Genomic DNA, 14,550 nt, shown 5'->3' on the forward strand with positions numbered 1-14,550 from the left:
CCATATAATAAGTGGCGGCCGCCAGTTAAATTAAGTGGCGGCCGCCACATAAATTAAGTGGCGGCCGCCAGTTAAATAAATATTAGTTCTATACCCTGGCACCTATCGGCTTCCGTAGGGTTTTGACCTCACTTACAAGTTTTGTATATTGAGCTGCGGATTTGCACACTTAATGTTTTGTGTATTGATATGAGTTTTACACTTAGTGTTTGTGTGTTGAGCTGAGTTTTGACACACTTAATGTTTTGTGGTTTGAGCTGAGTTTTGACACACTTAATGTTTTGTGTATTGAGCTGAGTTTTGACAAACTTAATGTTTTGTGTGTTGAGCTGAGTTTTGACACACTTAATGTTTTGTGTATTGAGCTGAGTTTTGACACATTTAATGTTTTGTGTGTTGAGCTGAGTTTTGACACACTTAATGTTTTGTGGTTTGAGCTGAGGTTTGACACATTTAATGTTTTGTGTATTGAGCTGAGTTTTGACACACATAATGTTTTGTGTATTGAGCTGAGTTTTGACACAATTAATGTTTTGTGTATTGAGCTGAGTTTTGACAAATATAATATTTTGTATGTTGAAGTTGAGTTTTAAAATCACTTAAAAGTTTATTTGTGTTGGTGCATAATCACATGAGAATTGAATTAATGCAAGCTTTTTTGGCTTGCTTCCCCATCTCCATTACATGTACATATGAAATAGGTATATTGTAAACTGTTAATATCTAGTAAATATCAGAACCTCCAAGTTTTAATCTCTGCTGATTCTGAAGTTATGTACATATATGTAGTCTATACACGGTACACGTAGATCGAGTTGTAGATAATCATATCGCGATCTACACTGTAACATCTACTACTACCACAATTAAATTGAAATTATCGCTGTCAGAGAATAAGCTAGTTAGTTGTTATTTTGGGGTGGGTGGTCATTTAGTTTACTACATGTAATACCCGAGTCTAATACCGTATAACCGAGTTTTTTGTTTTGGCGGGATACAAATTTGGTGAATTTAGGTCTACAAGGTATAACATTAAGTTTGGCGGATAAAAGTTTGGTCAGCTTATTTTTGTCATTTTTTTAATACTATGTATATGTATACTGATGTACTGAAATTTAGATCTAGCGATTTTTATTTACTAGGCTATTTTTTTTTTTTTTTTTTTTTTTGAAATCTCAAAGATAGGCTGAATTATATAACCGCCAAAAATGGGGCTGTACGGTATAACCATATTGAACGAATATTAGGGAACCCCCTAGGAATTCAAAGATAGCTGAATTTCACTTTTAATTACATAAAGCCACAAAGAACGAAATGAGATGTGATTAAATGAAAACGTCTAGTGAGCAAATGTTATAATACGAAATATACATCGAGTGTCACCAATTTCCATGAAAAAGATCCTACACACTGCGAGCAGTTTCATAAAATGATATCGTAACCGTTTTAATACACGCCAGTGTGATAAGCATGAGATATTTCACGGTTGTGAGTAAATCAAACTATCTACGCCTTTAATACAGAACACAAAAAAATCTGTCATAGATAGTAAACTGAGACAGAAAAAGTTTTATCTTGCACTTGGTTACAAGCGCGAAAGTCGAACACCTCACAGTAGTCGGATATTACACCGGTAAGTTGCTCTCTAGTGATAAACGATAGCAATAAGAGAGGCATGCATCTCAATTTATTTCAGTCTTGGTGCTTTTGATGCAATGAATTCGTTATGAACAACGGCTACACTGTCTTCGGGGATGGAGGAATAAACCACTGTCTTTTGTATATATACTGTAAGAGATGCGCGGTCTCACGATGCATTGAGAAAATATTGAATATCGACAACGGTCCTGCTTGGCGTGTAGTATAATCTACAGGTTTATAAAGAAATAAATTTGCCCATTAGATCAGTGTTGAGTATAGCACTGGACGACAAATAGATTCTCAGCTTGGTTCCAACATGAACCTAAGTAACTTGACATCTGACCAGTACAGGGGCCCCAGTGGTCTGGATTTACCCTATGCCGTGGTGACAGGACTCGTATTGTTTAGTATTTCATTCATGACTGTTTTTGGAAATCTTTTAGTATTACTTGCTGTGGCTATTTATAAAAATTTGAGGCACACGACGAACTATTTCATTGTTAACCTGGCATGTGCGGACCTTCTCCTTGGCCTCTCTGTTCTACCGTTCTCCGCTACCCTGGACATTTTAGGGTACTGGCCTTTCGGCCGAATCATGTGCATATTTTGGACCTCCGTGGATGTACTGTGGTGCACGGGATCTATAATTACCCTGTGTGTTATCAGCGTGGACCGATACATTGGGATTACCAGACCCCTACAACACGGAATAATTATGTCTGAAAAACGAGCGTGTTGGATTATCTCCCTTATCTGGATCGTTTCGTTTGCGATATCTATTGGACCAGTATTCGGTTGGCGACACGATCGGAAATTGGTACATACTTATTGTCATGTGAACAGAGAACCCGCTTATGTTTTATTTTCAGTCACCGGGTCATTTTATATACCAATGTTCATTACAGTTTTTGTCTACAGTCGCATTTTCAAAAAAGTGAGCAAACATACCAAAAATTTACAAAGAGGGGAAGCAACTGCGTCTTTAGGAAATGCGTCCTCGAAAAAAGTTAAACTTCGTATTCATACCGGCCGGTGTAATAGCAACACACCTTTAAATGGAAGCTCAAAACAGAACATGTCAGAGCGTTTAATTAAATTCAACAAGGAGAAAAAAGCCGCCAAGACCCTGGGAATCGTCGTGGGGGTGTTTATTTTGTGCTGGTTCCCGTTCTTTTTTGTCCTGCCTTTAGGTAAGAACCAATTTTTTTAAAAATGCAATACGGTTAGTTTCGTAGAATTTTTACACTTGAATAACTCGTAATGACACGCAACAAAATTAAGATTAGTAATCAACACAAAAGAATTAAATGAACTAAATGATACGTTTGTACTAATTTCTATACTTCATGAAAATTAATGTCAGAAAACCAATATACTGAGACCAGCTATTACTGCCATTAAATTGGGCAAAAATAAAATGAAATGCTAACTTCACTTTAGCATCAGTGAATACAATCCTCGTGTCGGTGTCCTTCATTTAAATCAATCGTTTGCGACGAAAGGGCGAGTGGAATTTCTTCTTTTCTTATTAACTAAATCAGGTTAAAATTAAAATCAGTTGCTTTTGATTAACTTATAGGAGAAACAATTAAATGGGATACCTCCATATTCTCGGGAGAATTAGATCATTAACATATATCGGCTTGCAAATATGTTTTATAAAAGTTACAATCACTGGGATATCTAAACAGAATTAGAAATACGTCATTGTGGAAATATCGACCAACCACCTATTCGAAATCCTGTTAAACTCGCTCAAAAGTATTCATTTTATGCTCCTGATTAAATATAGATTATTAGACATGTACCCACGTCAATTACACACCATCTACTAATTTCCTTAATTTGCATCCTTCCATCAAACGTCGAGTTTGCTTTTGTGCAAGGAAATATAGATAAAATCGATAATGTTTTTATTATTTTTCCTGCATGCGTGTAATTTGCTTTCATGGATATTTTTTCAATGTAGCTAGTTAGTTAAATATAGTTACTCTCTTTTTTTCTCTCTCGCTCAGAGAGAGAGAGAGAGAGAGAGAGAGAGAGAGTACATGAAATCGTGGATATAAAACTGTGAAAGACGAAATTAGTTATGAAGCCATCAATTAACAAGTGTATATATTGTTCGAATAGGAAATACAAAATAGAACTTTCTGATAAAATTATATATTGAATTATTTGCATTGTTTTAGATAAAAGATGTTTTCTGTGGATAATATTCGGGGCCATGCCCTATTCGATAAATTGTGCAATTATCTTTGTTATATATATTTATCTTAAATTCAACTGCGGCATACGGAATTTCAAATAGTTCAGAGGTATTATCATATCATTGGAGTTAAGGTACATTTACTAAAGACATGGACTAAGTATCACTGATCTGTAGTAAGACAAAACTTCATGTGACATACTGTTTTAATGATATGTATCAATGATCTGTAGTAAGAGAAAACTCCATGTGACATTATACAATTATTGCTGTTTTTGAGGTCAATACGATGATTTAGACACCTGAGGAGTACAATATTCACCGAGCCCGAAGGGCGAGGTGAATATTGTACTTCGAAGGTGGCTAAATCATCGTATTGACCTCATAAACAGCAATAATTGTTTTATTATATGATTAAAAACCCCTTCAAGATTGTTCTTTGCTTTAATTGTAAGTTTCAACGACCTGTTTTTGGTCCTATGTGGAAAAAATAATTCCTTATGTTCACCTGGAAGGTCACGTGCAGGTAAACATAACGTAGTATGATTTCTGCATTGTTGGATCTCAGCCAGTTAGAGAGCTGGGGATTAATGATCTGTAGTAAGACAAAACTTCATGTGACATAGTGTTTTAATGAGCCGTCAATTTAGCCAAACCTCTGAAACCACATCTTGGTTTCGGGGATCAAAGCGTGAATAAATATTCATGATTATGCTTACATCCAATGTTGTAATATGTTAAAGTGTACACTTTCGTCGTTCTTAAGAAGAACACTTTTTTTCCAACAAAAATCCAATACACTCTCGCCATTTAGTTCATTATCCACTGAACGTCCACTGAAATGTCTTTGAACGTCCACTGAAATGTCATTGGACGACAGATTCTGTCATGCAGCGAATTTTCGTTTTAATGGCCATTCAGTAATTGTGAATGACAGAGTCTGAACTTATTAACGGCTCTGGTGAGAACATCTAAGAAACATTTCCATCAACTAATTGGGTAAATGACTTAATCATCATACCTTATGTCAATTAAACAGAAAATGAAATACCGTATTTCTCGCTATTACCATTGTGGATTGAAACCTTGAAATTAAAACCACTAGTTTAACTCTCTGACCGTATTAACAAGACGTCGCAAAAACACGTGAACGTAACCGTTAACTGAAGCAGTATACAATATACAAAAATGATAAAGAGTCAATATTCAGAAGCAAAGCTTATCTCTACACCGAATGTTTGGATTAATGCATGAACAAAAAAGAACATTCACTCATCAGTATGACTTAGATTGTGATCCAGACATCTCAATACTCTGTAGCATGACTTGATGAAAGTGATACCTGTAGATAAATAGAGCTGAGTATCCTTTTCGTCGATATATTTGTTTGTCTGTAACGTTGTTTCTTCGTTGCCTCATGGCGATATGCCGTCTCCGTTACCTTTCAGCATCACCATAAATGAAACCACTAATCTTGAACGTTCTTGTTTAATCAAAGATATTTTATATTTGAAGTTATTTTTGTGGCATTGGGGGGTTGGGGTTATCTTCTGGTTTTAAAAGCCGGTACGAAGAATAATCAAATTCGTAGATATGGAGTTGAAAATTCGGAATGGAATGCATTGATTTAACTACGGATTACTCCGGGTACGACCGGTCGACAGGGGATGCTTACAACTCCTAGGCACCTGATTCCACCTCTAGTATATCCAGGAGTCCGTGTTTGCCCAACTCTCTATTCTGTATCCCTTTTAGGAGCTATGTTCGTTATCTTCACCTTTCAAATAGGAAAGTGACAGAACTGAGGCAATACATACACCATGTTTGTAATTCTGTGCACAGATCTCTCTATTCACCACTCAAACGGTTGTGATGGTGGAGGGGTTTGTCTGAATTGTTAATTAATAGTAATTGTTTTCACACCACCTTGAGGATTAATGGTATTCTAAAATAGTTTTAATAGCTGTAAATTCGTTAAATAGCATTTTACATTGCACTGCTTGCAGGTAAGCTTTTTATCCATGAGTCTTAACGTCATTCTAGTATATTTACAATTGTTGAAAGTGCAATATTTTATGGAGAAAATAACAATGCAGAGAAACATTGTGTGAATCAGTAAAAAATATTATATTCAGTATAAACTAGTATCAGTAAATGTCAGTGTCTAGTATGTACTTATCTCCATTAAATACTGGTGTCCAGTACAGTAAAACATAATCATAGTACGAATTCACGCTTATTCCGAAGTGATATTTATTCCGCTATGAGAGGAACATACCGAAAATTTTATTGGATGTAACGAAATTTAGTTACGAACTGTTTGGCTGGCCCTGGATGTTGGTTTTAATCGTGTTCTACTGTAAATAACACTGCCCATAAATTCTAATGTCCAGTAAATACTAGAGTAGTTAAATGCTAGTTTTGAATGAATACATGTACTAGTGGATATATATTTTGGGTTCCACTAATCACACGTTTTAATGAAATACTAGTATCTAGTCAATTCAATACAAATATACGTAGATTCAAACAAATATCGTAGTAGACTTTTTATACTTCCATCGGCAACACAATTCATAAAAAGAAATTAATGAAAGCATTGGTGGTCGAACATTAAATTCGACCTATGGCGTGGTTTACATTTACAGCCTGTTTGGTGCTGTGCACGATACGGGATGCACAGTGTCGGGATCGGCATCCTGAATTCATCACCGTACGATATAAAACAAACTTAACGCATTCCATCATAGAACACTAAAGCGAATGTAATGAATATTCAAAGATCTAATGTAACATATTTTCGACCTAATCTGATTCATGTAATTACAAGAACGGTTTGCGTCTGATTGCCCAAATCAATACATTGTATACAAGGCAAAGTAAACTAAAGACAATTCACAAGAAAATGAATATTTCATAAAAACCGATACTTGTATCGGTGGAGGGGTTAGTACTTGTAGATATACGGACACACTTCTGTCTGTGTTTCGTTGAATCGTAATATCCTTTGGAAATGTTGATACTGTGTGTATCTAACCAAGGTAATTACATATCCGATGGTTTTGTTTTCCATATATTTACCAATTGAATCGATGGTCAATTCCTCATGAATTTGAACAATATGCGTATGAATCTTGATAAATATAGTACTACTATTTTAATGGTTGGGAAAATTCCTACAGAAATAAAAGTAAAATGTAAATATAGAATAATAAATGTCATTTTTAAAAATACATGAGTGTATGAACAGCAACGCTTTACACCAGCATGTTTTCCTAGAAGCACTTTATCGTTTCGTCATGTTTGCTGACGTAAATCGTTGTAGTACACCCCCTTGAGTATTTTCAAAATTTTAATTGAATTGATACAAAATTAACTTTGTTATGATTAGACGGCAAAATAATTTCTTTCGAAACATTTTTCCAGATGACGGTATCGCAGCTACTATGCATAGTATTAATCTAATAATAAACATATAATAGTATCTTTAATCAGAGATTGTATTTCAAACCTTCATTTGTACTGTTTATAAGAAATCAAATGATTATATCTTTATCATCGTTACTTTCCGGAAAATTTACCTTGCCTTTGATGGGCTCCATGTTTGCTTTGCCACTTTCACCTGATTGGCTTTTATTTCGTTTTGAAAACGTTTACCATTAAATCCTAATGAATCATGCAACATGTGTGTTTTGGGTTAGAATTTTTTTTAAAAAGATTAAAACATGAATTAGAGTTCTTTAAATGGAAGAGGAATAATTCTAACGTTTCATAAAGTAAGCGATTCCCAGCGGAATGGTTTCAGCGGTAAATTTATTTACATTGGATGTTAGAGGTTGCATGGCATTTACATAAAATGATAGGATACTACGTATACCCAAATAAAGAAAGACTATAGAAATGCCTGTGATACAGGGATCGTCTCAATTATACGCAGCTGTGATTGCCCTAACGTAGCAGTGGTCATCTCAAAAGTTTACAAAAAGTAGAAACTAAATATTTTAAACGACTTAAGAAGGTGATCACCGGGGAAATAACAAATGTTGGATATATTATCGCTTCTATATTTTTATAATTTGGTAGAAGGGGTGGGGTATGTACAATGTACACAAGATCTATACACGCTATCCACACTTCAGGTAGCTGTGACACCAATGGGGTGTACCCCTACTCATCACGCAGGCGATATGATTTTCAAACATAAAATACTTCCAGATGTTCTATAAATAATTTATATCCTTCTCTCTCCTATACATCATTTTTATTTCAATTTTATCATGGAGAAAACTGGTCGTGGTATTTACTCGTATTTCATCCGACAGATGGAAATGAGATTCTCGTTGTTCTGTCTGAAGTCATAGATTATCAGAAAAATATTCAGTCTGAAGTCAGATTATCAGAAAACTATTCACTTACTGCTATGTATCAGTTACTATGACAACCATCATGTCTTTACCCGTATTATTCTTTGTTTTAGAAGAAATACCACACCAGTCCTCAGGACATAGTACATGTATTGAAATTAATCATGTTATTCTCTTCTGTCGGTTTATCTTCATGTATTCTTTGATGTCTTTACAATTGTTCTTTCGTGCACCATTACTGCAGCATGTCATTGTGTGATATGATACATTATTCATGTTTGTCTTCCACTGCAAACAATTCCTCAGTCACTTAAAGCACAGAAGCTTTGACCAAATGATTATTATATGACTTCGGTAATGCGTTATTCCTTTTTAATATGATATCAATCGTGGAAAGTTACACATATAGCATTATCACTGTGTGCTGTGTATATTAATTTCAAATTGTAAATCAAAGAAACTGACGGACTACTTTCAAAAGTAAACTCAAAGCGATCGTGTTCAATGTACTGTCAGATGATAACTTCTCTGAACTGAAATTCACACGTAACGTGTGCTGTGAATTCACAATAACTCTCATACTGTTAATTCACATTTATTTCACTTATCTATATGGTTGGTTGGTTTTATATTGTTTAACGTCTCACTCTGAAATTTTTCATTCATATGGAGACGTCACCATTGCTGGTGAAAGTATGCAAAATTTAGGCTTATGCTTGGCGCTTACGGCCTTTGAGCAGGGAGAGATCGTTATCGTGCCACACCTGCTGTGACATGAGACCTAGGAATTTGTGGTCTCATCCGAAGGACCGCCCCATTTAGTCGCCTCTTAAGACAAGCAAGGGGTAATGAGGACCTATTCTAACCTGGATCCCCACGGGACCCTTAAGGACTGCAAATACGTGGACAATAGGCATGTGTTTCTAACAGAAGCTTAGGTTGAAATAAAATGTGTTTTAAAACAGATTTTATTAATATGAAAATGTCCGTGAATATAACACAAGGCCAAAAGCGACTTTTTAGATAGTTTTATTAAGGTAGCAATTGAAATTAAATACAAGTTTTAAGACACCAGAGCAAGGGAGGCCGTTAAGCTCTTTAATAGATCGTATAGTGTCTATGTAAAAACAAACCACCTTAAAACACATCTTTTTAAACTTGGACTTGGGATTTAATCGTAATTCGGTACTTCTGGATAGTTATTTTTCCAAAAACCAAAAAACAAAATTCCTATGTTAACCTCAGTTTTAGTATTATTTTATGCCATTTTCTATGTATTTATTGTTCTTTGTTTTAGTTTGTTTTTAGTGTTTTAATGTGAAACGCATTAGGGTAATTGTCTCGATTAGATGAAGTGCTATATAAATTTACAATACTAATAAACACTAATGTTTTCTCTCTCTTGTCCCACGGTCTCCTCCAATACATGTATATATTGTGGTCAATTCTCACTTCACAAGATCCATGTTTAGATTAAATCTGTTGGTCAATGCTCCAGGTGGTCATTGTCAATATTCGGTGATTTGTTTAATCAAATAACATCTTGGTCAGTTCCCCGTGGGTATTTGTTAAAACACAACACCTGACCAATCGTCCCCAGCAATGTCCATTATCTGGCTCCATCACCATTTCGGTCCAATCACCGCGACAATCAACCATAAACCACACACCACAAGGAACGTCCAGTTCCAATATAGCCCGAATTGGACCAGTCAGCACCCCAAAGGTCCAAGATAAAATATACCAAGATAGAACGATAAATTGGCAAGGTGTGTGAGAAACAGAGAGGTTCACAACTACATACACGGATTACCAAAAGGTTCTCAAGTACATACATGTATAAGGATTATCATACTATCCATACATAACAATGACAAGAATAATTATTATAAACATATATACCGAATATTGCATTATGTGTTACGTAAGCTGTAATGATATACATAGGCCACATAGATATAAAATATATGTAGCTTTGACATTTAAGCTCAGAATTAAAAGTCATCCTTGTATTTGATTTGGACCGTAGAGCTCAAATTCTGAAGGGGATACAAACTGGTCTCAATAATAAGCTAACGTTTAATTGAATTTCATACATATACATCATTCAGTGATAGAGATCTTGCAACAAAATATCTTAATACAATGACAGTGGCGGATGTAGAGGGGGTTACAGGGGTTGCATGGTTTACAGTGGCGGATCGAGGGATTACATGGTTTACAGTGGCGGATGAAGAGGGGGGTACGGGGGCTGTCCTCCCTTGTGGTTGATTTTATTCTTTGAACATTTTCTGGTTCCATCACTGAATGATATTAATCTGGCAATAAAATATTGATGCTCACAAGCTTGAATGTCGTATTTCATTTCAAAAGGTCAGTGCGATATGATGTCCATTTTAAGATATGAACATCAACAATAATAGTATATTACTTTCTTTGTTGGGCGTTGCTGAGGTGAATATGTTGCCATGTAAAGTTCTATGCACAAATTAGACTCCCTAACACTAATTATTTTTATTAAGAACACTAAAAGCTGTTTCTCACAAACCATGCAGAATTATTTTTAAAATTATCCCCTTTATGAAACATTGCTGATTCCGATAATCATGTACCAAGTTTGTGCATGAGCAAGCTGGTTTTTCTCCCCATGTGTACGGCACGAACTATCCTTATAGGTCTTACGCTTCATCATCGCGACACAGGATTCGGTTTCAATGGCTTCATCTTAAAATGTAAATGCTAAGCATTTGACAAAGGAGAAGTTATTACATGTACATGTTTTTGCGACTTATGTCGGATGCGGCCAAGATACGAGCGTAGCTCAAACTCACGATATCGAGGCCACGCAGCAAGCGATCTAACCGTTGAGCCATCGTGGCAGGTACATGTAAAATATTTGTTATAAAAAGTTAAGAGTGAATTTTTGAGCCTTTGGGCTTTGCACGGAATCGGGCCTGCAAGTTAAGTCCGCTGTACCGTGCAGTCTTCGGGCGGATATATTTCCCGATATTCAGTTCATAACCTAGATTATTGATTTAGTGCATAAAATTTTTGATTTCCTAGAGTGAATACATTGATGCTATATAGTATTTTGTTTGGGCAGTTACATGTGGTTTATTTGACAACTACCATTGACGTAATTGGTTTTTGTCACATATATATTTGTTCTAACACACCAACGGGTGTCCATACCTTATAATTGAATCCTTAGTACAATAACCTACGGTAAAAAAAGGAACATGTGTTTTTACATTTCGCGTAGAGATAAACGGAAAATATAATCACTCAATAAAACAACGGAAAATAGATCAGTGTTGAGGGGGTTTCATTTTTAGAAGAGATGCAATTTGTAGTATTTTCAGTTTTCAATGTTTTCAATCTAATTAAAATTAGATGTTGGATCCGCTTGCATACTCGCTACACAAACATCTAAAAACATCCCGTAGAGGGTCACGTCAGAGGTCAAATTCGGTATCACTCTAGACTTATCGACTTCAACAAACATTCAATGATTTTGCCAGCGGTGATTTCATTGGTCAATCGAATTTGACCTCTGACGTGACCCTCTACGGGATGTTGTTAGATGTTTGTGTAGCGAGTATGCAAGCGGATCCAACATCTAATTTCAATTAGATTGCAATGTTTTCTAATTGGATATGACTTTTTATCGGAAGAATTCTGCGTCTTGCATCCCGAAGCCAAATCATTCGCGATTGGATGGTTTTTATTCATTTCTTTATTCATTCGTTGTCTCCTCTTTTCAGAGAAATAACTAGAACAGGGAGACTGTTTTACTATCAGTGAACTGAATGGTGACTGAATACATGTAACTCAGATATCACTCGTAAAGTACTTCCCAGTCACCTTTCAGTTACTATTTCATTATCATTCAGTTCACCGAATGGCAAGAACATTTTAGTGACCATTCAGTCAAGGTTCAGTGACCATTTAGTGATCATTTAATCAAATTTCATCATTTAATCTGTCATATCTCAGGGACCATTAAACCATATACTGCCATACATTAACAATTCATTTGAGTTTTGGTGATCAATGTGTGGATAATTCTGAGGCTATTCTTGTCTCTTTCACGAATTGTTCAGTTGTGTTTCGGTGGAATATGATTTATTTCACTGAGCAGTTTGATCTCCTCTAGTTACGTAACAAATGACATCCAGATATCTTTCTGTAATTGTTTACCATTATTCGTGTAGCAATCTATAGTCTCAACATTTATCTCGTGAGTATTCGATAATATCCCAGTGAACGTTCAATTCGTTGATACCAATGCTTATACAAATGACTTTCATGGATTATCTAACTATGATACATGGCAAATCAAAAGCCATAAACATAACAGATGATTTGAATTGCTTTTCAGTGCAGTATTTTTCTCTTGTTTGAATATACATGTACTGATTATAACTGAATTTTGACCATTTCGTTTTAATTTTTTTATAACATACCGGGTATGTATGTCTTTGATATATCTTTTTTTAACTGATATGTTTCATGAAGATTTTACCCGGTGATTAAAAAATATATTGACAAATAAGTATTGTGTTACCGTATATACTCGCCTATAAGTCGGTCCGCCTATAAGTCGGTTGTACTTTTTAAGGTTATTTTGTAGGAATTTGTCATTGACCCGCTTATAAGTCGGTACAAATTTTTGTCAGAATAGGTTGACAATTTCAAGTCAATGCTCTAGTGTTTTTACCTATGTTTCAAAAAATATTTTGAGAAATCAATAATTATGAGGTGCTCAATATCCAAGCCATATCCGTTTGGAGTTTAAAAGCATCCCTTGATCTATTATGGACCATGATCCCTTGTTTACCTAAGCAATTATGGTCTCCTAATGACCAGTACCTGACACTGTGTTTACTTTGTGGCACGCGCCTCGCGCAAACTGTTATTGTGGGATTCCGGTATAATTCATTGTATCAACAATAGAGGTTTTAAGAGTCAAGAATGATGATCTAAATTATCTGTTAAAAATATTCAATCTTTTAAGAAATATATTTCAGCCGGTATACATATGAATATTTCAATATTAAATCGGGTTCGTAATTCAATTTTACCGATAAACGAATTGAAATTGAATTGAAAGTATTAGTTACGGGTATGTAAATAATTTTAAACTAGATAAAAATATGTAAATACTTGTACTTTATACATGATTTTAAAATACATAAACAATAAGTCTAGATATTTGTGAACAATAATCATTTGTGTGGTAGTCTATGATAATCGTCGGAGTTGTTAAAAAAACCCACTACATTACGCCGCCCAGAAAAATACCAATCTTCTTAGGACGCGCCTATAAGTCGGACATAGAGTTTTGGACCAAAAATTGACTCCCCAAAAACCGACTTATAGGCGAGCATATACGGTAATATCATTTACAGGAACCGTGTGTTGGTAAGTACAGGGGTGTGTCGGCAATATACACCTGGAAACTGACATGAATTTGAAACCTGCGAAAAATTTCAAGCGTTCGAGATTGCTAGATACTTTAGCTGTCCATGGTACATGTAGCTCGAAGAGAGGAATGTCAAACAGCTTTCATTTATTTATACTTTTATCGTCAATTATAAAAAGAGAGCAGCTAATTAAACACTTAGACCATTTCCCAAAACATTAATGTGGCTGCTGCTGTGTTGACTCGTTATATAGTCATTAGATAGACATGCCAAGAAAATCAGATGGATATTATTTCTATTCGGCAATTTGACTTGTTTATGTTTGCAGTTCGTGCGGAAACTCTTTCCAGTAGGTAAAGCATCTTAATCTACGTGATGCAGTGGTGAAATCGGAGTGGTATCATTACGTTATGTCTGGGTAGTATTTATAAAACGCCGACAATAGTTCTCGATTCATTAACAGTATGAACATATTTACATATATCAATTAGAAGACAACTCAGACTATGAACATTACGTAGTCATCAGATTGTGTATATATATCATATACGTGGATCCAAATAATACAACGCGCGCACGCACCCACACAGATATATATGATATACGAGTTGTCCGTTTTTATCCCTACTTTTTATCACATATTTTATCTCAATAGACCATTGAATTCGCATTTCCAAATTGAAATATCGCGGTTTGTATACCTCAATCCGAAATACATTCGTAACGTCAACATTACGCCGCTACAAATAGTTCGTCACAATGTCTAGTTCATAAAGATCATTTCTAAAAGAGAAAAGCATTTACATTTTAGGGGGGGGGGGTATGTTGACGATGAATTTTCTCCCATGTACATCATTATTCAGAGAATTCTTATGTTTCTTGTGACATGAAAGGTCATTCGTTGTTGGATGTG

The 14,550-nt window shown here is 35.2% G+C and overlaps 1 protein-coding gene across 1 annotated transcript in view; it reads left to right on the forward strand.

The window, feature by feature from the left end:
• Positions 1-401: 401 nt before the first annotated feature.
• The window catches only part of LOC125667664 (alpha-1A adrenergic receptor-like), a 46,090-nt gene continuing 31,941 nt past the window's right edge, over positions 402-14,550 (forward strand). Inside the window, exon 1 of the mRNA XM_048901255.2 lies at positions 402-2,831. Within this exon, the coding sequence (XP_048757212.1) occupies positions 1,958-2,831 (874 nt within the window). The 5' untranslated portion in view covers positions 402-1,957. The remainder of the gene's footprint in view (positions 2,832-14,550) is intronic.

The sequence above is a fragment of the Ostrea edulis genome, chromosome 9, assembly GCF_947568905.1.
Source record: "Ostrea edulis chromosome 9, xbOstEdul1.1, whole genome shotgun sequence".
Classification (NCBI taxonomy): Eukaryota; Metazoa; Mollusca; class Bivalvia; order Ostreida; family Ostreidae; genus Ostrea; species Ostrea edulis.